Source organism: Saccopteryx leptura, chromosome 1 (genome assembly GCF_036850995.1).
Source record: "Saccopteryx leptura isolate mSacLep1 chromosome 1, mSacLep1_pri_phased_curated, whole genome shotgun sequence".
In the NCBI taxonomy this organism is placed as follows: domain Eukaryota; kingdom Metazoa; phylum Chordata; class Mammalia; order Chiroptera; family Emballonuridae; genus Saccopteryx; species Saccopteryx leptura.
In genome coordinates this window covers 335,701,689-335,728,906 of record NC_089503.1, presented here as the reverse complement: position 1 = coordinate 335,728,906, position 27,218 = coordinate 335,701,689, and the positions used below count along the sequence as shown (strand labels likewise).

The window sequence follows — 27,218 nt, the reverse complement described above, 5'->3', positions numbered from 1 at the left end:
TTTTTAGGTATGGGAAGCTTTTTATTTCTTTTTCAATTTTAAATGATAACCTTACTGGATAAAGTAGACTTGGTTGTAGATTCCTGTTTTGCATCAATTTAAATACAATGTGTCCGTAAAGTCATGGTACAAACTTTTGACCGGTCATAGGAAAGCAACAAAAGATGATAGAAATCTGAAATCTGCACCAAATAAAAGAAAAACCCTCCCAGTTTCTGTAGGATGATGTGGCAGCATGTGCACATGCGCAGATGATGACATAACACCATGTATACAGTGGAGCAGCCCACAGCCATGCCAGTCGAGATATGGATGGTACAGAGGAAAGTTCAGTGTGTTCTGTGGCTCGCTAAATTCGAATCCATGACCAAAGTGCAACGTGAATATCAACACGTTTATAATGAAGCGCCATGACATTAATCACTTAAAACAGAATCACAGACGTTATTTACTGTTACACCAGACGTCCTTACCCGTGTGTGGCAAGAACTTCACTATCATTTGGATGTGTGTAGGGCAACAAATGGAGCCCACATCGAACTGCATTGAATAGGTATGAAACTGGGAGAGTTTTCCTTTTATTTGGTGCAGATTTCACATTTCTATCATCTTTTGTTGCTTTCCTGTTACCAGTCAAAAGTGCACCATGACTCTATGGACACACTGTATTTCTTGCCAATCCCTTTTGACCTCAAGTGTTTCTGTAGAGAAGTCAGATGTCATCCTTATTGGGGCTCCTCTATAGGTAATTATCTGCTTTCTCTTGCAGCTTTTAGTATTCTTTCTTTTTCTCTTAATTTTGGCACTTTAATTATTGTGTGTCTTGGTGTAGGCCTCCTTGGGTTAACCTTTAAAGGTACTCTTGAATTTGTGTGACTTTTCCTTCATCAATTTAGGGAAATTTTCAGCTATGATTTCTTTAAACAAGTTCCCTATCCCTTGTTTCTTCTCTTCTCCTTCAGGTAACCCTATGATGCAGATGTTGTTTCTCTTCATGTTGTCACAGAGCTCTCTTAGAGTTTCCTCAGTTTTTTTTAGCTGCTTTTCTTTTTGCTGCTCTGCTTTTGGGCTTTCATTTAGCCTGTCCTCTAAATTGCTGATTCAGTTTTCTGCTTCATCCAGCTGCTGTTGATTCCTTCAAGTGCAGTCTTCATTTCTGATATTGTATTTTTTATTTCTGACTGGTACTTTTTTATAATTTGTGTCATTTTTGATGCTTACTATCTCTTTGTTTAAGTTCTCATTGTGGTCATTCATTCAGTGTTGCTCTAAGATCCTTGAGCATTCTAATAACCATTATTGAAAACTCAACATCTGGTAGTTTGGTTACTTCCATTTCATTTAGTTCTTTATCTGGGGATTTCTCTTGTTGTTTCATTTAGATCATATTTCTTTGTCTGCTCATTTTGTCTGTGTATTAGGTAGCTCTGCTCTGACTTTGAAATTTGTTATGACGTCTTTATGAGGAAGATGGGCTCAGTGGTACTGACTTCCAGGACACCTGAGTTCCTTGCTCTAGGAATACTTTTTGAGGGTAATTTTTATCCCCTTGTTGTATGTGAGTATTGAATACAGTTGGTTTTTTTGTGTGTGGTGTTATCCCTTCAGGCTGGCTGAGTCTACCTTGATCATGTGTATTAGACACTGTGTAATGTCTGTCCTTTTGGGCATATTTATTCTTTGCTGTGTCTAGTGCCTGCTGGACTCCTCCTTTGGTTGTGCTGCTTGTGTAGCTAGCTGAGTCTAGCATTGGTGCAGTCTGCTACCCACTACTGGTTGTGTTCTGGGTCTTCTTGGGTTGGCATCAGCCATTGCTTATAACCCGCCATCGGCTACATGTCTCAAGCTACTACTCTGTTCACTGTGTCTTTGTTTTCTGTGCCTGGGAAGTATGGGAGGGGCCAACCTGTGTATAAAGATCAGCTTCTTCCTGCTTAGAGATGACAGCAGCTCCATTAAAGACTCAAGTTCAGTAAGATTTGTCTCCATGTTTTCAGTTGCTCCACCTCCTCTTGTAGATGACTGGTCTTTCCACAAGAAGTAGTGTGGGCTCAGACTGGCCTCACCCCACCAACCCCTTTGCAGGGATTGCAAGCTTAGTGAGTTAGGGCAGCTGAGGTTGGGAATACGTTAGTGGGACCCCCTACTTTAGGGCTCTCTTGGTCAGATCTCAGTACAGTGAAAGTGGCCCCTACTGCAGAGCCTAATCCCTCAGACACTGATGGATACTCCAATTCTATTTCTCCCTAGCAATGTGAGCAGCAGGTTCAGATTGGGTGGGGCCAACAGTCCCCTCTGCAGAAGTTCTTCCAGCTGGGGAGCCCCTGGTCTCAGGGAGGAAGACTGAGATAGTCCTCCCAGGGTGCTGATTGTGCCACCTCCAGAAAGTGGCTAAGTCCCTCGACTGAACCAAACAGTAGTCTCGAGGGAACCCTCACCTTGAATGTCTGTGTCCCAAACCTCTCTCCCATCCCCCTGTGGAATCTCGCCCCATGGGGCATGATATCCAGAACCCAGGCTGGCTGACTGGGGAGCTCTACTCTGTCCATTGCACATGAGCCATTCTGTAGGTGCTGATCACAGAAAGCAGAACTCGCCTCAGCTGGACCTGGTGTCCAATGATCCCTCTGTTGCAATACACCATCAGTAAGGGTCATTAGGTCCTGAACCAGTGCTCTCCACAGCTAGCCACTGGATATGCCAGCCCTGGGCCTCCCTGGAGGGAACCTAGTGCAGACCAGTGGGGAACACTGCCTGTGACTGGCCCTCAGCAACTTTCTTGGAGCTACAAGCAATTCAGAGTTTGTGGCTGCCTTTGCTGGGGCTGGGTGCACATTGAAATACCATACCTAAGCTACACACCTAGGCTGGCTTTTATCCACAGTGGCCCTTGGGGAAGGTCAGCAAAAGATTAAAGTTCCCTGAGCTCTGCCTCCTGTAGCCTCTGTCTGCTGGCTGCTTGTTGGGCTGGCCACTGAAAAAACCTCTGTTATAGTCTAGAGCCTAGGGCAATTCAGGGATTAAGAAGGGTGGTGGGTGTAGCTCCCACCCCTTAGCCCCCAGGTGTCAGTCTGTCCAGACTTTTTTCACAGACTTCAGTAGGGTGTGGCCTCTGAGATCCAGAGATGTGGTCTGCCCACAGTCTGGGCAGTTTCTATTGAGTCTCCCGTGAGGTAGAAGCATCAGTCATAGGCTCAGGAGAGTGTGTAGGAAAGCTCCAACCTCAATGCCAGAAAACTGAGTCCCTGACACACCCCTTGCTTCCTGGCTCACTTATCAGAATGACCCAGCCTCCATAGGGTAGGGCAGGAGAGATTCCCAAGGGTGGCCAGTGGCTTTCCCCCAGGCTGATGCTGTGTGGGAGCGACTGCTTCATAAAAGAAAGATGACAACTGCAGTATTGGAGAATGACTCAGCACAGGGGTTCTGGTGGCTGTCCCCCACATTGTCTCTCTCTGGGCCACCAACTTCACAGTTGCCTCATGCAACTGTAGTTTTGTCAATACCCCCACTCCTACCCCCACCCCTGCCACCAGAGCCCCAGGCATGTGGCCGTAAATGAGACTATCTGTGCTGGCCCTTTAAGATGGAGCCTGCATCTCTGAGAGCTCCGTCTCTTTCTCACAGATACAAATCCCAACTCTTTTCATAGTCAAATGCTTTGAGGTCGCCTTTTCTAGGCTCTGGGGCTCTAGGCTGGGGCTCCCGGCCTGGGGCGTAGGACCCTCCCCCTCAGGGCGACCCTCTCCACAGTGAGAGCCCCTCCAGACCCTTAGCTGCCGCTCACTGCTGGGAGCCGGGCAGCCCTCTCCGCGTTTCCACCCTTCCTACCAGTCTTGGTGTGGCTTCTTCTGTGATCCTTGGTTATAGGCTCCTCTTCGTTTAATCCAAAGTTGGTTTTTCAAGATGATTGTTCTTATATTAAGTTGTAATCCAGTTTGGTCCTGGGAGGTGGCAGTTGGAACGTCCTCCTACTCCATTGCCATCTCAGAATCCTGTTGTGACTACTTTTAATGGAGCACCCGAGGGCTGTTCTCTGGGAAAGCCAGATAAACGCCGAGTACTCGGTTTCTTTTAATACCTCTTGGGCAGCCAGTAACATTTCAAAGGGGGCAAATGACTCATACTTGACTGCTCTTGAGACCTATAAAATTTCTCTTTTTACCTACAATGTCTGCATTGGCTCAAGTTCTATGTTTACTGTTTATTCATAGGCTCTTCAATCCCTTAGAGCAGGGGTCTCAAACTCGCGGCCCGCAGGCCGCATGTGGCCCGCCGAACAATTTTGTGCGGCCCGCAGACTAATCCACGAAGTTCAAAATATTTTGGATAAAATTAAGTAAGCCTAGGGGCCTACTTGTATTTTTCATTTCTCTAGCATCCTAGCTAGATATTAGCTTAGTTAACAGCAGTTGTGATGCGAACTACAGTTTCTGGTCGTTTTGTGACACTGAGTAAACTGCATGTACGATTGTACTTATTGTACTGATTTTTTTTTTGTTTTCAACTGCAGTGAGAAAAGTGTTGTGTAACAGTTGCCTTTTGTAGACCTAGTGCGGCCCGCCAAACGGCTGTGATCTTGCTCTGCGGCCCACATGCTGAGTTGAGTTTGAGACCCCTGCCTTAGAGACTTTAACCAGTGAGGAAAAGATATCCTGCTTGGGATCCTGAAACACGAGTGTTCGATGCACACTGTATGAAAATAGAATGTGTGGTGAAGGTCTGCCTGCTGCTCTCTGGTCCCTGTGTGGCGTCCCGTATCCCAGACCCCTCCTCAGAAGTCCATCCTTAAGTCATCTCAGTCATGCGCTCTTTGCCCATTGATCCCTAGATGCGTGTTCTGGACAAGCTGATGGTCGAGCGGCTCTCAGCAGAGAGGACGGAGTGCCTGACCCGCCTGCAGCAGCACTCAGACGCGGAGAGGCACGAGGGCGAGAAACGACAGGTGAAGACTGGTAGCTGTGAGTCCTCGCCCGGTGATCCACCACACTTCTCCCTGGAATTAAAAGGCTGAGACTTATGATTGAAAACTTCGAGGCTGCGGTCTCCTAAAAGTGTTTGCATTACGTAACATGTCATTTGCATAACTCTGAAATGAAGTTAGTAGGAAAGAACCTGTAGTTCAGTTCATGCTTGTTCCTGAATATGCTGGCAACAGGTGGGGATGAGTCTATCGAACATGTCGGGGAAAATGGGACGTCTGCACAGAAATCATTTCTGTGTTGTGTATTTATTGGGCCGTTACTCTGGTGAACAAGATTTGGTTCCTGCCCTCAGAGTGTGTGTGGTCGACCCAAGATGACCAACATAAAAGGAGTACTTGTGGGTGTCTGAGAGTGGATGCTCCTAAGCAGGTGGAAATGCTTAGTTGGGAGGACTTGGCAAGCTTTGGGTGTCTGAATTGTAGGTAGCTGTCAGTCACTTAATGACAATTATAGACGGTATCCATCTGGGTGTTAGGGGAATACTGGTCTATAGAGGGCAAGCAGAAAAGAGTGTGTGGCCCGTGGGAGGATGGGTTGTCCACAACTTTTGGGCTTATCAAGATAGTATCCTCAACTGTCATAATTAAAAGTCCACCTCTGATGCTTTTTAAGGGAGAAACCATGTGTTACACTCAACTGGTTATTTATTGTGCTTTTTAGATGTCCTTGGTGGATGAATTAAAAACCTGGTGCATGTTAAAGATTCAGAATCTGGAACTGAAGCTTTCTGGAGATTCTAGGGCCTCTAGGGCTAAATCGGCACCATCAACTTGCGAGTCCTCTACAGGTAACCCCATGCAGAGAGAGCCATTCCATCCACAGAGTGCACCTCCTGAGTCTGTTCTCTCCTGCATCCGAGGGTGGCCCGTATGATAGGGCTGGGGGTGAACTGGATTGCAGAGTCAACTTTAACTTTTGTTTTGCTTCGAAAGTATTTGAATGAAGGAATTAAAGAATTGTTTGGATCGTTGATAGCAGTGCTTCAGGTGCATTGTTTTATTTTTTTTATTTACTTTTCTTTTTTTAAGTGTGAAGCAGAGAGGTAGAGAGACAGACTCTCACTTGCATTCCAACAGGGATCTACCTGGCAAGCCTTCTACCAGGTGCTGCTTTGCCCATCTGGTGCTGTTGCTCTGTTGCTCAGCAACCAAACTATTTTTAGTGCCTTGAGGCAAGGCCATGGAGCCATCCTCAGCACCCAGGGCCAGCTCATTCCAACTGAGGTATGGCTGCGAGAGAAGAGAGATGTAGAGAGAAAGGAGAAGGGGAGGGGTGGAGAAGCAGATGATCGCTTCTCCTGCGTGCTCTGATCGGGAATCGCCATGCCGGGTCAGTGCTGTACCACTGAACCAACTGACCAGGGCACATTGTTGATGGTGTTAGAGTGGACCCTGAAGATGAGAGGTGATGAATAACATGTCCTTTGCCCCTGTGTCTTTGCACTTTCTCCTCTGTGATTGGTCTTTTACCTTCAACTCACTCTATAAAAGCTTTTTCTTTTTAATTTTTTTTTTAGATTTTTATTTATTCATTTTTAGAAAGAGATGAGAGAGAGAGACAGAGAGAAGGGGGGAGGAGAAGGAAGCATCAACTCCCATATGTGCCTTGACCAGGCAAGCTCTGGGTTTTGAACTGGTGACCTCAGTGTTCCCAGATCAATGCTTTATCCACTGTGCCACCACAACTCAGGCTGAAAAAGCTTCTTCTTCTTCTTTTTTTTTTTTTTTTTTTTTTTACAGAGACAGAGAGAGAGTCAGAGAGAGGGATAGATAGGGACAGAACAGAGAGAGATGAGAAGCATCAATCATTAGTTTTTGTACACTTTAGTTATTCATTGATTGCTTTCTCATTTGTGCCTTGACCGCGGGCCTTCAGCAGACCGAGTAACCCCTTGCTCGAGCCAGTGACCTTGGGTCCAAGCTGGTGACCTTTGCTCAAACCAGATGAGCCTGCGCTCAAGCTAGCGACCTCGGGGTCTCGAACTGGGTCCTTCTGCATCCTAGTCCGACGCTGTATCCACTGCGCCACCGCCTGATCAGGCTGTAAAAGCTTCTTAAGCATACTTCCTATATTGAAGCTGCCTCAACTGCTAGATGAGAGATGCCTCCAGCGAAGCAGCTTTACGTTACCCACAGTGGCTACCCTCGTTGATAATTGTGAGAACAGTCAGATAACTTAGTCATTAGGCTTCCATGGTGGGGTTTTGATATGTCAAGTGTTTTATGTTACCACAGACCATCTCTGGAACTATGGTTTTATCCTTTTGATGCACATACAATGGGGAAAATCCTTGGCAAATTTTTCATGCTAGGACTAGTTACAGAGCTTGGCCTGGAGCTCTCAGGATGGGGAATAGGACCCCTTTCCGAACTGGAGCTTAGGTCAAGGAGCCAGAGGCTGGGCTGTGGTGTGGGAAGGGCCCACAAGTCAGAGCATGAGGATGTACACCCTCATCCCTAAATGCCCAGTCTGTGTGAGACACCTGGTGAGCTATGCCATCCTTGGCAATCAGGACATGGTACCTGGAACCTTCTAGGCTAGTTGGAAACAGGCTAAAGGAAAGGCCAGCAACTTTTCTGGCTTAGGTGCCACCAGCACTGCTAACACATATCCCTGGAATCCCTGACAAACCAAAGCGGTAATCAGGAGAAAAGCGGAAGGAAGGGTGGAGGGCTAGGTACACACTGTGCTTGGTGATGGGTGAGACTGGCGCTTTACAAGGTTCTCGGGACTCACATGCTCTCTCCTCCAGCTGTGTGACTGTGGATTTGCTCTGACTTGTGTTTTCCTCTCACAACCAGGTGTGGAGCAGTCAGTGGTGACCGCAGGTCCAGCAGCAGCTTCTGACAGTTCCCCTCAGGTGGTGAGGCCCAAGGAAAAGGCCCTCGGCTCCACGGCTGCCCACAGACTGCAGCAGGAGCTGTCTTCCTCAGACTGCACGGGCTCCCGGCTGAGGCACGTCAAGGTCCAGACCGCCCTGCTGCCCTTGAAAGAGGCAGCCAGATGTGATCAGCAGGCTGGGCCCTGTGTCGACAGGGGCACCCAAACCAAGAAGTCTGGGAAAAGCGGGCAGACAAGGCATCGAGCCCCGCAGCCGGCACCCAGCAGCGCCTGCGGGCAGCCTCCACCGGCCACGGGCAGCGAGCAGCCTCCCTCTCACGTCCGAGACACTTCCCAAGCTCTGGAGATTACGCAGTATTTCTTCGAGGCTGTGGCTACCCAGATGGAAAAGTGGTATGAAAGAAAAATTGAAGAAGCCCGGAGCCAAGCTAGTCAGAAAGCCCAGCAAGACAAGGCCACCCTGAAGGAACACATTAAAAGTCTGGAAGAGGAACTTGCTAAACTAAGGACTAAGTTGCAGAAGGAAAACCCGGACCTGGGGAGTGGCCCGGGAAAGGGTTCCTGAGGATTCCGGGTTGCGTGCAGAAGGAAAACCCGGACCTGGGGAGTGGCACGGGAAAGGATTCCTGAGGATTCCGGGTTGCGTGCAGAAGGAAAACCCGGACCTAGGGAGTGTCACGAGAAAGGATTCCTGAGGATTCCGGGTTGCGAGCAGCGGATGGCTGTGACCAGGGCGTCGAGTGTTGTGCACATAGCAGACTGGCCTTTAACAAAGTCACTCATTTCTAAAATGTGCCAGACACACCGTTTCCTATGCTCTGAAGTTATGAAGATTTCAACAATTAAACTGAAACCGGGGAAAGCTTGCTTAATTTCAGGTTTCCTTACAAATTTAAAACCTTATTCCAGGTTCATCTGAAGTTCAAAAGCTCCGATTAAGTGTGAGTCACTAAGAAACTGAATGATGTATAAGCCTACACCCTAAAGTTCAGGTGTACAAAATAATATAAATCAAAAGCAAGAAAAAAAGTTACTCCCTTGTACAGTGAAATCAAGTAGTCGTTCACATAAACACACCTGCTGTGCCTAGACAAGTGCCGTGGGGAAGAGCTGTAACCAGCACGCGCTCGAGCCTCTCAAGTGTGTGATTCTCAAAATGCTGACATTTTAACCAGGTGAAAACTTACCAAACAGAGTTTCAGGAGAAAGAGATTTTCATGATGTCGCCAGATCCAGTATCATTTAAAAGAAAATGTTTAAAAAAGTTAAAGTTTATTTAATACTACTGAGTAATTGGATCATAGCACTGGGAATGTTTGTTAATAATGAACTCAAATGAGAAAGGTTCAAATCATTTGATCATGGTTTCTGTTATTTTCAGCCAAAATACAGGAGTATACTACAATCCATCTTTGTGGTGTATAATGTAGACTAATGAAAAAATAAATTCATGGAACGATTGCCTGAAACTTCCATAACCTGTTCACAATCAATCCCACTTACCTCAGAGTACCTTTCTGAATTTGAGATTACTCTTCTGTATTTTCTAAAGAAATAAGGATATTTCTTGAAATTATTCATTTTTAATTGAGTTCTGTCATTAAAAACCTGGAAAGCTTTCCTACTGCTTTGCAGTGACTATGTTAAGGTAAATAATTCAATACTTTGATTTAGACCACAGCATTCCCCAGCTTCACAGAGCTCTAAGATTTTACTCTGCTCTATAGAGTTATTAAAGTAGCTGGGGTGTGTTGAATCTTTGAATTTAATTATGCATAGGAACTTCAGGTCTATTTTGCTAAACACAGGAACTGAGTAACTGTTGTCTCTGTAATTTTGAATAAAATTGTTACTGAGCCAAAGGAATGAATTCTTGACCTGGAAATATCCAGGAAAACAAAGTATGCTTTTAGTCCTTTCACTTTTTTGCCTGCCAAAACTCACAGTTGTTTCTGTTTTTCTTAATAGTGACATCTATGGATCTAGACATTCCCCGTAAAAGCAGATGTCTGTCAGTATTATAGAACCTGGATAGGGAATTAATTTGATGCTTTCAAGCTTATTTTCATGTTTGTAAGCTTGTCTTGTTCCTCAACTACTATGTAGGTAGGCGGTTCTTCCCCAGACTCTGGATTGCTAACTGTAAAGGTACTTTCCTCCTTTTGTGTTCCTAAGGCAGAATCACAGAACTGTAGAGCTAGCTGGTAACTTCAGATCACAGAATGTTTGGGGGGAATATATTTTGATTATGTAACCCCTACCCACCAGAAGCAGGCAGCTAGCTTATTATTGTGAACTGGATCTTTATGTCCAACTCACAGTTAAGGAAGAGACTAGGGAGGAATGAGAAAGATCCAGTGTACCATCTGGAAATTACACAGATCTCGTCTCTGAAATATGGGAAAACCTAATGGTAGAGGCGAGGAGATAGAACAGGGTCAGTCAGCCTTCTAACCCGGAGATGGCAACACCTCAAGACCAGTGCAACGGCTTTTCTAACAACTACCTTTGGTCTGTTTTTGTTCCTTATCAAAAACTCAACGGTGGGTCCGATGCATATTTTTCCTCATATTTCCCTTGTGCTATCTGCTAAAATGAGCAAATTCCATAATATTGAATAGTACTTTTCCAAAGAAGCAGAACTATTCACAATTGATAGCCTGTCGTGTAGGCCATGTTTCAGACTGAGGCTGGAACTTTCCGTAGCTGTGGGGTAAGGGGAGTGAAATACATAGAAGTTGTAAGTAGTGTATGCTGTTGTTTCTGTTAGTGCATTATTGCATTTGAGTAAATATCTGTTGATAGAATGAATATTAGTTCTAATCGTCCTTTTGACTCTGGGAGCCTAAAATAAAGGAAGCGATGTTTTCATGTTATACTTTCTTTTTTTCAGTCGATCATTGATACTTGAGCACTATGTTGTCTTCTACTTAATGTTTTTATCACCTCAAATTTGTGTCTCTCCCAAGCATTAGACTTGGTTCTCAACACAATGGATACTAAATTTCTCATTTAAAACGTGAAAGTGTGACCACTGGGTGTGGCCTACATTTTCATTGGTGTGGCTAACCAAATTTCATGGTTCCTGAAAGAGTGCCTTCACCCAGCCACAGTTCACCGTATTTCCATAAAAGTGTAATTAAATACATTTGCTTTAAAGTAATCAGGTGAACTACATTAAAAAATAACCATGTTGTAACATGGAGATTTCTCAGTGCAAACTTAAATGTTTAAACTGTTGACCTTTTGGGAAATACTGAACAAAGAATAACATTACTTGTAACTCTATATGGGCGAAGACAAATTTTCCCAAAAGCTAAGTGTAGTTCTTCCTGTGATATAAAAGCCAATCGACTAAGATTTACAAGTCAAACCAGTTTTAAAAAGCTAATGGCCTTTTAGACTACATTTTATTAATAAGAAAAAACATTTAAAATGTATTTTGTAATTTTAAGGACAAATATTATTTTCTAACATTAAGTATAATATCATGACTATAAATGTGAATATATTCATTTAAATTAACACAAAGGCATGACAGTACAGTAAAGCACTTTATTTTTTGTATTTTTCTGAAGTGAGAAGGGGGGAGGGAAGCAGAGTGTCAGACTCCCGCATGTGCCCTACCGGGATCCACCTGGCATGCCCACCAGGGGACGATGCTCCACTGTAACCAGAGCCATTCTAGCGCCTGAGGCGGAGGCCACAGAGCCATCCTCAGCACCCGGGCCAACTTTGCTCCAATGGAGCCTTGGCTGCGGGAGGGGAAGAGAGAGACGGAGAGGAAGGAGAGGGGGAGGGGTGGAGAAGCAGATGGGCGCTTCTCCTGTGTGCCCTGGCCGGGAATCAAACCCAGAACATCCACACGCCAGGCTGACGCTCTACTGCTGAGCCAACCAGCCAGGGCCTTACTTTTCTTTTTTATATACAAAATGGAGTGGGTAAAAAGTGATTCACTCTTCACAGTAAACAAATAATAAACTTAATTCTGGCCCTGGCCGGTTGGCTCAGCGGTAGAGCGTCGGCCTGGCGTGCGGGGGGACCCGGGTTCGATTCCCGGCCAGAGCACATAGGAGAAGCGCCCATTTGCTTCTCCACCCCCACCCCCCTTCTTCCTCTCTGTCTCTCTCTTCCCCTCCCGCAGCCAAGGCTCCATTGGAGCAAAGATGGCCCGGGTGCTGGGGATGGCTCCTTGGCCTCTGCCCCAGGCGCTAGAGTGGCTCTGGTCTCGGCAGAGTGACGCCCCAGAGGGGCAGAGCATCGCCCCCTGGTGGGCAGAGCTTTGCCCCTGGTGGGCGTGCCGGGTGGATCCCGGTCGGGCGCATGCAGGAGTCTGTCTGACTGTCTCTCCCCGTTTCCAGCTTCAGAAAAATACAAAAAAAAAAAAAACTTAATTCTAATATAACTTCTCAAATGCCCAACTCAAGAAAGGAAATAGATAATGGCGATTTCTAATTTGGCACACAGTGCCAATTTATTTACTTTTTATCCTGTTTGGATCTTATCCTACATAATCCCAATTATTTTTTTCCCCCAAAGATGTGAGGTGCTTCCTTTTGTCTTTTTACTGCCATTTTCCTTACTTATTTTCTAAAAGAAAGAATTTAGGTAAGTATGGGTCTCTGCCTCTCGGCTCTCCCAAGTGTCTGCTGGTCTGACTATAATAATACAAATACCAGTAAATATGTTCTGCTGTCCTCAAATTTTTGAAAGTCATCTGTCTCTGCAGGCATATTCACAGCATTGCTTGTGCCATGAACTTAAAATTTCCAAACTGACGGCACACTGAAAAGGGAGAAATGACACGGGCAGTCAATATGTTAAGTAGCTGTAGCCACTTTTCATATGCTAGAAAGCTGTTATATTTTTTTAAATGTTAATATAAAGATTGACTTATAACTGAACATTCAAACTTCTTAAAATTAAACTTTAGGAACAAAAGTTTCACATTCAAACAAGAATATAGTTCACAGGGAACACATCCAGAGAGGTAATTTGTTGTCTAATCCATAATACTAATAAAGATGGTGAATAAAATGTATTTCACTTTTAGTTCTATTCTGGCCAATATCTTAGTTAAATACTGCGGTTTCATATGTGAGAAGAAATTGTTAAATAAATCGTCTGAACAACAGACTTGGCCTATAATTCAGAGGGGATAATTGAAGCAAGTAAGTGAACAGATAAAATTAACCTGTTCTTTAGAGATAAAGGTAAAAGCTTGTCTGTTATAATATCTTAGCCTCTGGAAGGTAAGAATTAAATTTTCAGTGTTGCCTGACAGGGCGGTGGCGCAGTGGATAGAGCATCGGACTGAGATGAGGAAGACCCAGGTTCGAGACCCCGAGGTCGCCAGCTTGAGCAAGGGCTCATCTGGTTTGAGCAAAAGCTCACCAGCTTGAGCCCAAGGTCGCTGGCTCGAGCAAGGGGTTCCTCGGTCTGCTGAAGGCCCACAGTCAAGGTACATATGAGAAAGCAATCAATGAACAATTAAGGTGTTGCAATGCGCAACGAAAAAATAATGATTGATGCTTCTCATCTCTCCATTCCTGTCTGTCTGTCCCTGTCTATCCCTCTCTGACTGTAAAAAAATTAAAAAAAAAAATTTCAGTGTTTTACCCACTTGAAAAAACAAAATAATCTGACCGGCAGTGTCGCAGTGGAGAGAGCATCAACCTGGGAGGCTGGGGACCCAGTTTCAAAACCCCAAGGTCACTGGCTTGAGTGTGGGCTCATAGGCGTGAACGCTGAGTCACTGGCTTGCGCCCAAAGGTTGCTGGTTTGAGCAAGGGATCACTGGCTCAAGTGGAGCTCCCCAGTCAAGGCACATATGAGAATCAATCAATAAGCAAACAAGGTGCCTCAACTATGAGTTGATGTTTCTCATCTCTTTCCCTTCTTGTCTCTGTCTCTCTCATTCCCACTAATAAATAATAATTTAAAACAAAACAGAACCACCTGACCAGGCAGTGCCGCAGTGGCTAGAGCACTGGTCTGGGCCACAGAGGACGCAGATTGAAACCCCAAGGTCGCCAGCTTGAGCGCAGGGTTGCTGGCTTGAGCATGGGATCATAAACATGACCCTATGGTCACTGGCTTGAGCAAGGGGTCACTCACTCTGCTGGAGCCCCCCCCCCCCCCGCAAGGCACATATAAGAAAGCAATCCTTGAACTCAGGTGCTACAATGAAGAACTGACCCTTCTCATCTCTCTCCCTTACTGTCCGTCTGTCCCTCTCTCTCTCTTGCTTTAAAAACAAAACAAAACAAAAACCCTCCAAGTCGTTTTCTTGGAGTCTTGGGTATTTGCATCTTGAAAGTCAAAGCACAAATGCTCTTACGTCTTCCATGTCCACCACTGCTAGGAAGAATACGACCAAGTCACTGATTTCCTCACCTCATAAAAGTGTGATTTTTAGCTTCGAGATTTTAGATTTGCTTGAGACAGCCTATATTTGCCTATGTATGTCAGTCATGCTACACAAAGAATATTTTTGACATATTCTCCGTTCAGAAACGCTTTTTCATCAATGGCTTTGCAGTAGGTTGACTAATGCACATTTTTATAAAAATCTAAAAATTGTATCATGTGAGCATTTTGAATTAGATTACCCTGTGGAAAAGTATTTAGAATTATTTTGTCTTCTGGGCTCTAAGGTTGTAGGACATAAAAGTCGACCCTGGCAATGCACATCATTGACATACGCCACCTCGGCTTATGCCTCTGGCACGCAGGCCAATACTGGAAAACATTTTTCATTCTGCATATTTTCTCTTTATCTTTCAGGTGCTGGTCAGATTCTTTTTTTCTTTTTTTTAGAGAGGAGAGACAGAGAGAGAGAGAAGGGGGGAGGAATAGGAAGCATCAACTCCCATATGTGCCTTGACCAGGCAAGCCCAGGGCCCCGAATCGGCGACCTCAGCATTCCAAGTTGACACTTGATCCACTGCGCCACCACAGGTCAGGCTGGTCAGATTCTTGAATTAGCTCTTTAGATCTGTAGATGAACAGAGGACTTCAGTCTGCAGGTCTGCCAATACCATTACCATAAACACATTTTCAGTAAATTAACTGTAATAATATTCAGTCTCTTTCAAGTGTCCTGAAGTCCATTTCTTCCTCAAATGTATTCTTCAAACTCTGTGGGGGGTATTTTTCAGTCACTGGAGGAAAACCTACTCCCCTGAAGATCTTCCCTAATGATTTATTGTACTTTTACATGGAGGTTAAGGTCATCACATTAGTTTCATCCAGAGGTTGTCTAAAAAGAAACTGCCTCTTCTTTTGGTGTTAAGATGTTCATTAAGCCTCCCTTTTCTCCTCTCTCTCCAACAAAGCTCTAGATTCTCTGTGGTGATCTTTTCGAGTAACAGATCATGACGCATCTGAAGAACATACCTCAACAACCCTAAGGAGTAATGCAGGATTTTTCAAGAAAGTTCCAGGTTATCTCCTGAGGTCAGTACACCCCCAATTATACATCTCATTCTTTTTTAAAAAAAAAACAGCTTTATTGACTTATACAATGTTATGTCAATTATATTCAATTTAAAAAATCCGAAAAAGTTGCCTGACCTGTGGTGCACAGTAGATAAAGCATCAACCTGGAATACTGAGGTTGCCAGTTCAGAATCCCAGGCTTGCCCAGTCAAGGCACATACAAAAAGCAACTAGGGCCTGACCTGTGGTGGCGCAGTGGATAAAGCGTCGACCTGGAACACTGAGGTCGCCGGTTCAAAACCCTGGGCTTGCCTGGTCAAGGCACATATGGGAGTTGATGCTTCCTGCTCCTCCCCCTTTCTCTCTCTCTCTTACTCTCTTTCCTCTCTAAAAAAATGAAAAAAAAAACCTAGGAGCTTATGCTTCCTGCTTTTCCTCCACACCTTTCTCTCTCTCTCCCTTCTCTAAAATCAATAAAATCTTAAAAAATAAGAATTAGAAGGCCTGACCTGTGGTGGCGCAGTGGATAAAGCGTCAACCTGGAAACTCTGAGGTTGCCGGTTCAAAACCCTGGCTTCCCTGGTCAAGGCACATATGGGAGTTGATGCTTCCTGCTCCTCCCCCTTCTCTCTCTCTCTCTCTCTCCCCCCCCTCTCTAAAATGAATAAATAAAATAAAATAAAAAGTAAAAAAAAAAAAGAAACACAGCTTTGAGGTATAATTCACATGATACAAGTAAAATGTACATTTCAATGGATTTTAGTAGAGTTGTGCAACCAACACCAAAATCTAACTTTAGAATATTTTCATCAACCCAAGATAACCCCACATCAAGTTACTTTCCACTCATCCAGAGCCCTAGCTGCCACTAATCTTTCTGCCTATTCTACACATATAAACAGAATCATATACTATGAGATCTTTTGTGACTGGCCTCTTTGGCTTAATGTTTTTAAGGTTCGTCCGTGTGAAGCACATATGAGTACTTAAATCCTTTTTATTACTGAATAATGATTTATTGTGTAGTCATACTACATTTTGGTTATCCATTTATCAGGTGGGGGACATTTGGATTGCTTCTACTTTTTCCTACTATAAAATACTGCTGTGGATATTTGAGTACAAGCTTTTTGTAGGTGTGCGTTTTCAATTCTCTTGGTTGTAAAACAAGGAGTAAAACTGTTGAATTGGTTAACTATGTTTAACCTTTTGAGCAACTGGCAGACTTTTTCAAAATGGCTGCACTGTTATGTTCCCACTTGCATTATATGCAGGTTCTGACTTCTCCACATCTTCACCATGACTTGTAATTACAGCCATTCTAGTGCATGTGTAGTAGCTCATTGTGGTTTTGATTTGCATTTCTTTGTTGAATAATGGTGTCCAGTATCTTTTTATGTGCTAACTGACCATTTGTTGTACTGGTTTTTTCTTCTTACAAAAACTCTGACCAATCCAGAAACATTTTCAAAATACAGGGTATGTTTTTCAGTACTAAGGCAATTTTCTGATGCGGCTTTTCCGTGCTCTCTGTGACATGCAGTGCTCCGTGTTCTGATATTTTGCTGAGTGTTATACATACAACAGTTTGACCTGGTTGTGGGCTGCCCATCATTGAACAACAAAATTCAACAAAATTCTTGGAGACTTTGAAAATCTTTCACAATAATGCTATAGTTAAGATTTTGCTAAAGCAAGTGTTTTTTCTAACTCCTTGAGCTGCATGTTGCCTTGTGTAATCATCATCCGGATCGCATCCTGCAGAAGAAAATGAAAGTTGGTCACTGCATTACCTGGTTAATCAAGGTACAGCAGTATTATTGTACATGTTAAAGTCAAGAACCAACAGTGAGAATTCAAACTGCTGCATATTAGGGAAGCCAAAAGCTAACAATTAGGAGTGCACAGTGTCTGGCAGTCATTCTTCCCAAACCATCATGCTGTAGTATTCAGTCTTTTCCTGTGTGTTTGTGGGGGTAGGAGGCTGTTAAAAGCCAGGTGATGTTAGTGTAGAATGTAGATATAGTAAAGATTGTAAAACTTTAAATATTTAAGATAGTGGAAAATCAGTAACATTAGAGCATTGATCACAATGTACCATCTCAGTGACATTTATATTCCAAGATGTCTACTAAACGTTTGTAAAAATTCACTGAATAATACAAAAGGGTCAGGGCCTGTTACCGACCCTTTTACTATGATCTTGTCCTTACCTCTTCAGTGGCACTTTTGTTTCTTTTGAATTCTTCCCTTGCCCAGTCCTTCAGGTATTTGCGATCAGAGTCCTTTGGAACTTGCCGAATTGCTTGCAAAATCCTCCTGTAGAGAAGGAGAACTTGTTGCCTTCTCAGGAACTGTGCAGGGGAGGAGAAATGGCGATTACAACTGTACAATGGACAGCCCAGAGGGCTCTACTTTATAGCAAAGCAAACTTTGGTCCTTAAATTTGAAAAGGGCAAAGACAACATTAGGTTTATTTGGGCTATTGGCTTACACCTCTGTCAAACATAACCCTTAAATTGAAGAGCCCACTAGACCCTACCAGACTCCTACAAACTGCAACCACAATACCAGCACTTGAATTAATGCTCCTCGGTGACCTTATTTGCTCGTTACCATAACTCAGTAAAAACAGGCAGAGTAGTTTTTACCGTAGCCATTGGGAAGCTGAGGCATCAGGACTCCAAGAGATCAGGAGCCTGCCCCACTTTTCGGGTCCCGACTAGAGGACAGGCCTCTGCCGGCCCCGCCCCCGCCCTCCCGGCCCCGCCCCCTACCTGCCCAGGGCAATCAAAGGTTACATGCAGGGTCACCGACTGCAGTTGCTCCCCCCATGCACTCCGTAGATTGGATGTAGGGAGAGGTGGGGAACTGAGCTAAGATCCTATAAGGTCCTTGAGAACAGCCGGTACCTGCTTTAGCGTTAGCGTCGCTGGTGGCAAGCGGGAAGTAGACATGTCCTCCAGACTGCGGGGTCGGAGGAGCCACAGCGCGCAGGAGCGGAAATGGAGTGACCAGGGGGCGGGGCGAGGCGAACTCCGTTTCCAGGGAGACGACCCGTGGATTGTGCGTCAGCCTGGAGCCCGCAGCGCTTTGGAGTTCTGTATCCTGGGATATTTTCAGTTGTCTTAGCCTAAGTTTTCTCATCGGTAAGATGGGATGGCAGTTTCTGTGTCATAGATTGTTGAGAATGAAATAAGAGTGGAAAGTCACTGTAGCACAGTTCCTGACACATGGTTATGAGTTTCATTAAGTGGAAGTTTTCTGGAGATGAGTAGGGTAGATTATTCCAATGTATTTCTTTTGAGCCTTTTTTTTTTTTTTTTTTTTTAGATTTTATTTAACTTTTAGAGGGGGGAGAAAGAGAGGAAGAAGTCCAGGAAGAAGAAAGTCCAGGAAGAAGAATAAACTATTAAATGGTGCTGAAATTATAGTTTAGCAGCTGACAAAGAACTTAACATCCACATCATGAATCATGAATCAAATAAAAGAGAGAGAGAGAGAGAGAGAGAGAGAGAGAGAGAGAGAGAGAGAGAAGGGGGTAGGAGCAGAAAGCATCAACTCCCATATGTGCCTTGACCAGACAGGTCCAGGGTTTCAAACCTGCGACTTCAGCGTTCCAGGTCTACGCTTTATCCACTGTGCCACCACAAGTCGGGTCTTTTGAGCTTTTTGAATGTGTTAGAAACACTAAGTTTACATGTTAATTTCTTTTAAAATTTGTGCCCTGCTCCTTGGTCTTTTTTTCTTATTTTCTTTCTCATTCTGCTTTTTCTATTGTAGTCATCGTCCTGGCAGTGTGGTAGTCTTCGTGATCCTCATTAGTTGCAGGGCTTTAAATGGCTGTCCGATTGCAGCTTTAAGAATCTTGTATCACAAGTAACAAGGAGATGCCCATCCCTACACCTTTACTTACTCGTAATTATTTTTTCCTCCCCACCACACACACAAGCGCTTACTTACATATATTACTATCATATAATGGAGTTACTGAATCTTTGCTTTATTCCTATTCCAAATAGGATTGTTCCAAATTAAAGTACAACCAAACATGTTCAATTATCTGTTTATTTGATGAACATTTACAAATATGTTCACTTGCCTGTTGCCTTTCTTTTTGGAATCTTGAGTGCTCCCTTTCCCCAGTTGTGTTCTGGCTATTTAACTTCTCCCCATCCATGAAGTGAGATGATAGCACCTCCCTCAGCTGTTGGAGATGTAACGCACTGAGAACAGGACAGGGCAGATAGCACTCTAATGGTTTTTTTTTTTTTTTTTTTACTTTACCAGGCTTACCCCATGACTCCTCCCACCCCGATTTGTTGACTAATTAGCAATAATAATGTGTTGATTTTCCTTTTAAATATTAGTGAAGTTACACATCCCTAACCACTTTGTTATACTTACTTTGAATTGTCAAAATTTTGGTCTATTAATGCTAAGACTTTCATTCTAATTTTATATGGGTTATTTGCCTATTTAATTTTTTCTTTTGATCCTTTATGCAGCTTTATGTCTCTATACAATAATGTGTGTATTTTAGACTTTACCTTTTCACTGTTAATGTTTAAAATATTTATTCCATCTACAATTTATTTTGATTCATGATTCATGATGTGGATGTTGTCAGCTGCTAAACTATAATTTCAGCACCATTTAATAGTTTATTCTTCTTCCTGGACTTTGTGATGCCCATATGATAAATTCTCTTAGGGTTACAATATCCTGTTCAGGATTATTTCATCTGGGACTAGTACACTGTTTTTAATTTTTGCATTGTTTACTATTTGGCAGGAAGACTGTCCTGTAGTTTCTTGTACAAATCTTACCAGTATATTATTGTCTGTATGACCTTAAGAAATGTTTTGTAACATTTCCCTCCAAACCATCCTAAGATTTTTTTTTTAGATTTTATTTATTCATTAGAGATGGGGGGGAGCAGGAAGTTATCAACTCATATTTGCTTCCCATATGTGCCTTAACCAGGCAAGCCCAAGGTTTCTAAATAGTGACCTCAGCATTCCATGTTGATGCTTTATCCATCCACTGCGCCACCACAGGTCAGGCTCATTTTAGGGTTTTTTTTTTGTTTGTTTTTTGTTTTGTATTTTTCTGAAGCCGGAAACGGGGAGAGACAGTCAGACAGACTCCTGCATGCGCCCTACTGGGATCCACCCGGCACACCCACCAGGGGCAACGCTCTGCCCACCAGGGGGCAATGCTCTGCCCCTCCGGGGCATCGCTCTGCCGCGACCAGAGCCACTCTAGCGCCTGGGGCAGAGGCCAAGGAGCCATCCCCAGCACCCGGGCCATCTTTGCTCCAATGGAGCCTTGGCTGCGGGAGGGGAAGAGAGAGACAGAGAGGAAGGAGGGGAGGGGGGTGGAGAAGCAAATGGGCGCCTCTCCTATGTGCCCTGGCTGGGAATCGAACCTGGGTTCCCCGCACGCCAGGCCGACGCTCTACCGCTGAGCCAACCGGCCAGGGCCTCATTTTAGGGTCTTTATTAAAATTTTGACAGTGTTCGATCTATAAGTTAGTAAGTGTGTGAGAACAGGTATTTTTACCCACTTCTTCCCCTCCAGAAACATTCACTTATGCTAGCCACTGGTAATACTGTCTTGAGTCATATATGCTCTGTCTTCAGCCTCATGCTTTGGGCAGAAGACATAATGAAGTGTTCCGGATGTCAAGGTTCTGAATATGGGAGCTCATTCATTCTTCCTGGAGGGTTTATCTGAGCTACATGTTTGTCTGAAAGGCAAAGAAGGTGAGAGAATTCCAGACAAAGGATACATGGAACACTGGCAAATTTTTCTGGGTTTGCTGTGTTCAGATCAAAAAGTATGGTGGGGATACAGGGAGAAAGGACATCAAAGGCAGGTCACGCTCATATCCTCTTCACAACCTCTGGAGGGAGAGATGTTTGGATAGGGTGAGTAGGACAGTGAAGCTAGCATAGGGATTAGTGTAGGATACCACAAATTTAAACAAAGTCTAGCTGCAGTGCAGTCAGAGGAGAGCAGAGGGAGGACAGGATGAATGTCTAGAAGTTAGTAAGGCTGCGATGCTGTCTCATCTGCTATTTTTCTAATGCATGTATTTCATTTTGTGGGTTGTTGCTTTTTTACAACATTGGTTTCCAGCTGTGTGATTTTTCTACCTAGATCTTTTCACTTAACATCATTTTCTGTATCGTTAAATTTTTTGAGACAATGGAAAAAAGTTTTTCCAACTGCAGTGCAGTCGGAAGATCAATGTCCAAAATTCAGAGCACAGAAGATTGGGGTTCAGGTGAAGAAAGTAAGGCAGATGTAGACCGAGTAGCAGGTGCATGAGTGTGAGGAAGAGAAGCATATCCTTGGCAGTGATTCATGCTTCTTTCCCTGGGCCAGGGGCTGCCTGACCCCCACCTCTTCAGTTCCTGATGGTCTCCTATGACTGCTTCCATGCTTCTAACCCTTTCCCCCATCACAGCACAAGCTGAAAATGGAACTCTTTGGTAGCCGCTTATGAGAATTCCTACTGTCCCTAAGAGCTATTCTAGGGGCCAAGGGAATCACTGTCTTAGCACACCAGTTGCGAAGCTCCAATCTGGACGGTCCAGTCAGTTCAAGGTAGATATGACAGACCACCACATCGTCATAATGTTGGTGTCTTTCCCTACTAGATCTAACCCTGCTGGAAGAGTCAACTTCCTGCCCCATAAAGGGCTTTGGCCAGTGATGTCTGAGTAGAAGAGATGTGTCACCTTGGAGCAGAATCTCACGAGCCATTACGTGTTTCTCCGTTGCTGCACTGACACGAGGCACGCATGCTGCAGCACACTCTCCGTGAAAACACGAAACGGCCCCTTACTATAAGTAAAGCCACTGACGTGTGGGGTCACGTTCGTGTAAGCTAGTGACGGCTGACTGATCCAGCTGACAAGACCAATCCCTTTTTACATTCCTCTTACAGTCCATTAAGAAAGGTCATAAGTTATATCACCAGTGGTATATTTTTAATAGTTTCAGAATATAAGCTACATAGCTTTTTATAATAAAAAATGATATAACATCAGATACATGCTTTAGGACACTTGGTTAAACGTTTCTGATGACCACTTCAAAAGAGTGGCAAACTTCACAGTGAAACTTGATAACAGACATGGCAGACAGACAATTACATCATGATGTTCTCTGTAAAAACAAGATTCTGACAGAACTTAACCAGCACACAGTTTCAAGTAGTCAAGCACTGCTTTCTGGCCAACTAAAAACTGCCTAAAAGCGCTGAATTTTGACTGGAGAAAATAGCAGATGTAGCTGCTTAGTTCTGGATCTGGCACATATTTTCCAGAATGAGACTGGCTCAGTCCAGCTTGAAAGCAGTGTGAGGAATAAGTCTTCCCCTTAAATGTTAAGGAAAAAAAAAAGAACTAAAGAAATAAATTACTACAACAGCAGGGACTATGGCACTGAGAGAAAGAAATAAACAAAGGGACAATCATCTTTCCATCATTGCATAGTTTCCTGAAGCAGCAAATGTGAAGGACACGGCAGCGCCCCTTCACTCTTACACAGCCCGAGGGCCTGAGGTCTCATGGGGTCTGGTGGCTCTGTGAGCACACACCCCCCATCCCACCAGCTTCCTGTTACATGAAGCCCAGTAAGAAAACACACTCAGACTCTCAGAAACGCAGCTGTCTCAACCACCTGCCAGCCGCTGGGCCCATACTGGGGGCTTGGCCAAGCCAACCCTTAGAGCAGGGTCAAAAGCACAGGCCTTCATCCAAGCGACTGGCACAGTGCTGGACTCCTGGCGGCGTCCCTCAAGGCCAGTGTCCAGGGTCCCTTCGAGGGAAAGCAGACAGCTGGGCCCAAAGGGCAGGGCTTCCAAGACAGGCTGGCAGGGCAGCGCTCTCAGAGGCAAGACCAGACGCCTGCCGCCCCTTCGCGGCCCTGAGTTTGTTACAGGAACAGTAGCCTAGGGCAAAGCAAGGAACCCATGCGATTTCTCTGCTCTGAAATTATGTAAAATGTATATTGTGGTAAAAATTTTTTTGCAGCTGTTGAGTGAATTTTTGTAACTCATATCTAAGATAAAATATATTTTAGAGCTGTGAGTTCACAAACAGTTGACCAAAGGGAACACCTGAGCCAGAAGTGTGACTGGTTTCAAGTCTCCACGCTGGATTTTCCTCGTGCTCTACAGGTGGTCAGAGGCTATCACCAACTCAAACCACTGCCTGAGGGCATCGCTGAGCGTCTCGGGGAGTGTGTTCGCATCGCGAAGGATGACGTAGAAGGGAAATGGGAACTCCTCCATGTACGACCGGATTTCAGGCATCTCTCCCGGCCCTTTAAATATTGGTACTTTAATGTCCAAGATAGAATCCTGTCAACAAAACACATTTTGAAATAAAAGCAAAATCCATGGTCTTGGCTAGTTCTAACATGACCTGAAACATGCTGACACTTTAGGTCTCCTGCATGTAATTCCTACAAATGAAAGTAGCTTTCAATACTAAGTAAGACAAACTGAAGAACCCTCACTGAGGGGGAGTGGACCTTTCTGAGCACCCCATCTAGGAGGACAGGCCCCAACAGGCTGGGGGAGGGGCATGAGAACACCCCTTCCCTGTGGTGACATCTCCAACTTGCCATCTAGGCCTTAACCTGCCATGCCGACAGCGCTCCCCTGAAACAGAACTGTCCTGTGGACCTTTCCCGTGGCGAGTGGTCTTCCTGCTCGGAGGAGGGCTCTGCTAAGTACAAGTGACCAGACAGGGCCCGTTACTGCGAGCTGGCACAGGGGCTCGTTAAGAGGATGGTCTCTGGAGTCAGTCTGAATCCTGGCTTTCCTACTCGCTACCTATAATCCGTGTTTCTGTCTTTCACTAAAGTGGGAGTAATCCTCACAGGGTTACACCCTGTGGGTGGCAGTTATAAAATACCTAGAACAGTGCCTGACAACATCGTGTTAGGAATTTCGCATATGACAGTGCAACCTAGGCCGTATTTCAGATAGAACAGGGTGAAGGGCATATCCACTTATCCCCAGAAAAGGGACTTTTAGTTGTCTGTCACTCACCCGTGAACTGGGATTATCCAACACAACAAAAATGACAAAGATGTTTGCATCCCGAGCAGCCTGCACTGCTGCCCGAACTCTGTCTTTGCCCTCCAGGAAGAGGCCGCGTCCATCAGAGACCACCAGGAGGAGCTGGGCAATGTCTGCAGCAGGGGAGGAAGGGAGGCCACACTGCAAACCAACTGTTAACAGTAACTCACGGCTACCTACAGTAAGACGGGTCAGTGTAGGCTTTCTCTGTACTGTAAACATCAGACAGAAACTGGTGAGTTTTGAGCACCAGTGGGGGGCACCCAATTAGATCTGTTAATTATACACAGCTTCTGTCAATAAAGCAATTTCCCAATAGTGTTTCAGAAAATGACTCATTTAGATCAACTTAACTGGACAGGAACATACATGACAACTAAAATACATGTTTTTGGCTAATGTAAAAATGCAGTACTTCTAAAGGCCTTTTGAAGAAAGTAACCATCAGAACACTTAGAAATTTTTACTAATTTTTTGTACCCGATTTCTGTATTTTTTTATTTAGAGAGGAAAGGAGACAGAAACATCAATTTGTTGTTCCACTTATCTTTGTATTCGTTGGTCGATTCCTGTATGAGCCTCAACTGGGAACTGACCCAGAATGGCATGTGGGAACAACACTAACCAACTTAGCTACCCGGCCAGGACCTATATTTTTTTTCTTGAAAATTCATTTAAAAACTCAGAATGGCCCTGGCCAGGTAGCTCATTTAGTTGAAGCATCGTCCCGAATCACAGAAGTTGCTGGTTTGATCCACGGTCAGGGAACATACAGAAACTTACCAATGTTCCTGTCTCTCTCTCTTCACAAAAATCAATAAATGAAAAAATTTAAAAAGATTAAAAAGGAACCATTAGGATAGATGGTGAATTAAAATGTTTAAAAATATTTAGTTATAGAATGTTATCAGCAAAAGTTTGTAGTGTTTGAGGATGGGTTGTTTTTCTCTGTCAAAGAAGTTTACCGAGTCTTGAAGTGCATGAAAGGCCTGCTTCAAGCAGAGAGGTTCTCCATGATACAATCAAGACCGAGCGATTCTGTAAAGAGCTAGATAAAGAACTAGAGTGTTTCAAGCCCTAAATCAATCACGGTTGAATTAGCTGGTCCTCTGCTTTCCTCTGTTAAGATATTATAGAATATTCCTACTTAATTCCATACACCTTGCTCCTTTCATAACTCTTGTCAATCAATCAAGTAAGTATATACTAATTATAAACTAGTTAATTAGGGTCTAGTTCCCTAATTGATTATAAGCTTCATGGGTATTGGTTCATTAAAATTTTTTGAATGAATCAACGTCTCGAATGCTTAATATGTCTCCATCCACTGTTCCTTTCTTTGCCTAGAGAGCATGCACACGCTAAAAGATGGTGATGGGTACAGTGAGACTAAGCAAGCAACTTGCAAACACAACAGAAAATCATTTTGTCAACAAAGGCAGAAGAATGCAGCTCACCTGGACTGATGCTGTGTGAGGGCTGCTGAGCAGTTGCGAACATGCTGGCTACAGACTCTAGAAACTAAACCAGAAACAGACTATTAGAAAGCTATTTAAACTCTCTTCCCATGGTCAGAGAGCCTAGTTATTTCTGCCACATAAGTAATCACCAGAGAACCATCTCAGATCCACAGGCAATCAAACGGTCCTTCCAGCCACCTGTAGGAAAGGACCACTGCTTGGCAATTACGCTCGGTTACTGGCATTCTCAAACACAGACGTGTCTGGCACACACCCACTAGTTTTCTAGAAAACACCCCAAAGGAAAAAGAAACTTTTACTGGGGGATAAGTCAGTAAATCCCCAAATGAACCAAACAGCTACCTTTTTTCAAAAAAGAGAACTCAGCAAAAAAAAAAAGGCTCAAGGAAATACACAGTGTGCAGTTGTGCAGTGTGATCTAGAAAGGCTCAAGGAAATACACAGTGTGCAGTTGTGCAGTGTGACCTAGAAAGGCTGCAAGGAAATACACAGTGTGCAGTTGTGCAGTGTGACCTAGAAAGGCTGCAAGGAAATACACAGTGTGCAGTTGTGCAGTGCGACCTAGAAAGGCTAAGTGAAGGCCAGAGTCCGGTCAGCGTTGTTAGCCCATGCTGTGGCATCCTGAGCAAGCCACTGGCTTTATTTTACACCACTTCTCCAGGTTGAATGGGGGAGAAACTGCCCTTGACTCACCTGGGTAGAGTAGTGGGAGGCAGTTTATATTTCAAAATGTCCCAGACCTCTCAGAAAAATAGAGATCCAAAAAATCAAAGATACAAAGTCAAAACTGATCTTTGAGAGACTGAGGGAAGAGGTCACACCATGTTTACTAATAGGTGGCAAGGCATTTTCTGTCCGGTGGTACACAGGCTGGGGTTTACGACTATTCTATATTGTAAATTTTACCTGTCCTAATACTGTACTGGGAGGAAGGTGTTCTAAAAATCACATCTCCCCTAAATGAGAAGAATAGCTGTGCAGAAGACGTTTGACGGTATCAGCATACCTGAGCAATCTTGGTTTTCTTTTGCTGGAATTTGCAGAGCCGCAGAATCTGGGACCCTGAGTAGTCACTGAACTGTTCATGGAATGGGTGTAACAGCTTTAAGGATTCTCCAAAACTTGGGGGAGAAAAGCCAAATACAATGGGGAGTCACTGTCTCATGAACAAAACCACAGTAGGCTAGTTTTCCCAGTGTAAATAAAAGACACTCTTACCTGCACACTGCAACCTGGCCCACTTCCAGAAGCGTTAGTGCATTTCCAATTACAGCCAAAGACTCAAATGCAAGCTGTGAAACAATAAGGGTTGAAGGAATCAGAACATCCTCTAGACCAGTGCCTTTCAACCTTTTTCATACCAAGAAT

At 44.2% G+C, this 27,218-nt stretch overlaps 3 protein-coding genes across 8 annotated transcripts in view; 1 reads left to right on the top strand and 2 right to left on the bottom strand.

Moving 5' to 3' along the window:
• Nucleotides 1-10,702, top strand: part of ANKRD6 (ankyrin repeat domain 6) — a 256,918-nt gene extending 246,216 nt beyond the window's left edge. For all 4 annotated transcript variants that reach the window (XM_066358884.1, XM_066358883.1, XM_066358880.1 and 1 more), the window contains 3 exons: nt 4,832-4,945; nt 5,646-5,772; nt 7,787-10,702. In XM_066358884.1, coding sequence (XP_066214981.1) covers nt 4,832-4,945; nt 5,646-5,772; nt 7,787-8,391 — 846 coding nt within the window. In that variant the 3' untranslated portion in view covers nt 8,392-10,702. The remainder of the gene's footprint in view (nt 1-4,831; nt 4,946-5,645; nt 5,773-7,786) is intronic.
• A 5,555-nt stretch (nt 10,703-16,257) lies between these two features.
• LYRM2 (LYR motif containing 2) lies at nt 16,258-18,264 on the bottom strand. The gene is made up of 3 exons (XM_066358876.1): nt 18,179-18,264; nt 17,480-17,620; nt 16,258-17,024 (listed from the first exon to the last, which is right to left on the bottom strand). The coding sequence occupies exons 1-3, from the start codon at nt 18,221-18,223 to the stop codon at nt 16,944-16,946; spliced, it is 267 nt and encodes an 88-aa protein (XP_066214973.1). The 5' UTR covers nt 18,224-18,264; the 3' UTR covers nt 16,258-16,943.
• A 3,578-nt stretch (nt 18,265-21,842) lies between these two features.
• The window catches only part of MDN1 (midasin AAA ATPase 1), a 164,887-nt gene continuing 159,511 nt past the window's right edge, over nt 21,843-27,218 (bottom strand). For all 3 annotated transcript variants that reach the window (XM_066358873.1, XM_066358874.1, XM_066358875.1), the window contains 5 exons: nt 27,069-27,142; nt 26,857-26,971; nt 25,827-25,890; nt 24,340-24,482; nt 21,843-23,643 (listed from right to left, as the gene is read on the bottom strand). In XM_066358873.1, the coding sequence (XP_066214970.1) occupies nt 23,455-23,643; nt 24,340-24,482; nt 25,827-25,890; nt 26,857-26,971; nt 27,069-27,142 (585 nt within the window). In that variant the 3' untranslated portion in view covers nt 21,843-23,454. The remainder of the gene's footprint in view (nt 23,644-24,339; nt 24,483-25,826; nt 25,891-26,856; nt 26,972-27,068; nt 27,143-27,218) is intronic.

What these genes read in the sequence shown, in the direction of transcription:
- LYRM2 (XM_066358876.1), bottom strand. Translation starts at nt 18,223, where the DNA reads ATGTCTACTTCCCGCTTGCCACCAGCGACGCTAACGCTAAAGCAG. An exon ending in CGACGCTAACGCTAAAGCAG is followed by an intron (nt 17,621 to 18,178) that starts GTACCGGCTGTT and finishes TCCCCTGCACAG; the next exon opens with TTCCTGAGAAGGCAACAAGT. An exon ending in ACAAAAGTGCCACTGAAGAG is followed by an intron (nt 17,025 to 17,479) that starts GTAAGGACAAGA and finishes TTTCTTCTGCAG; the next exon opens with GATGCGATCCGGATGATGAT.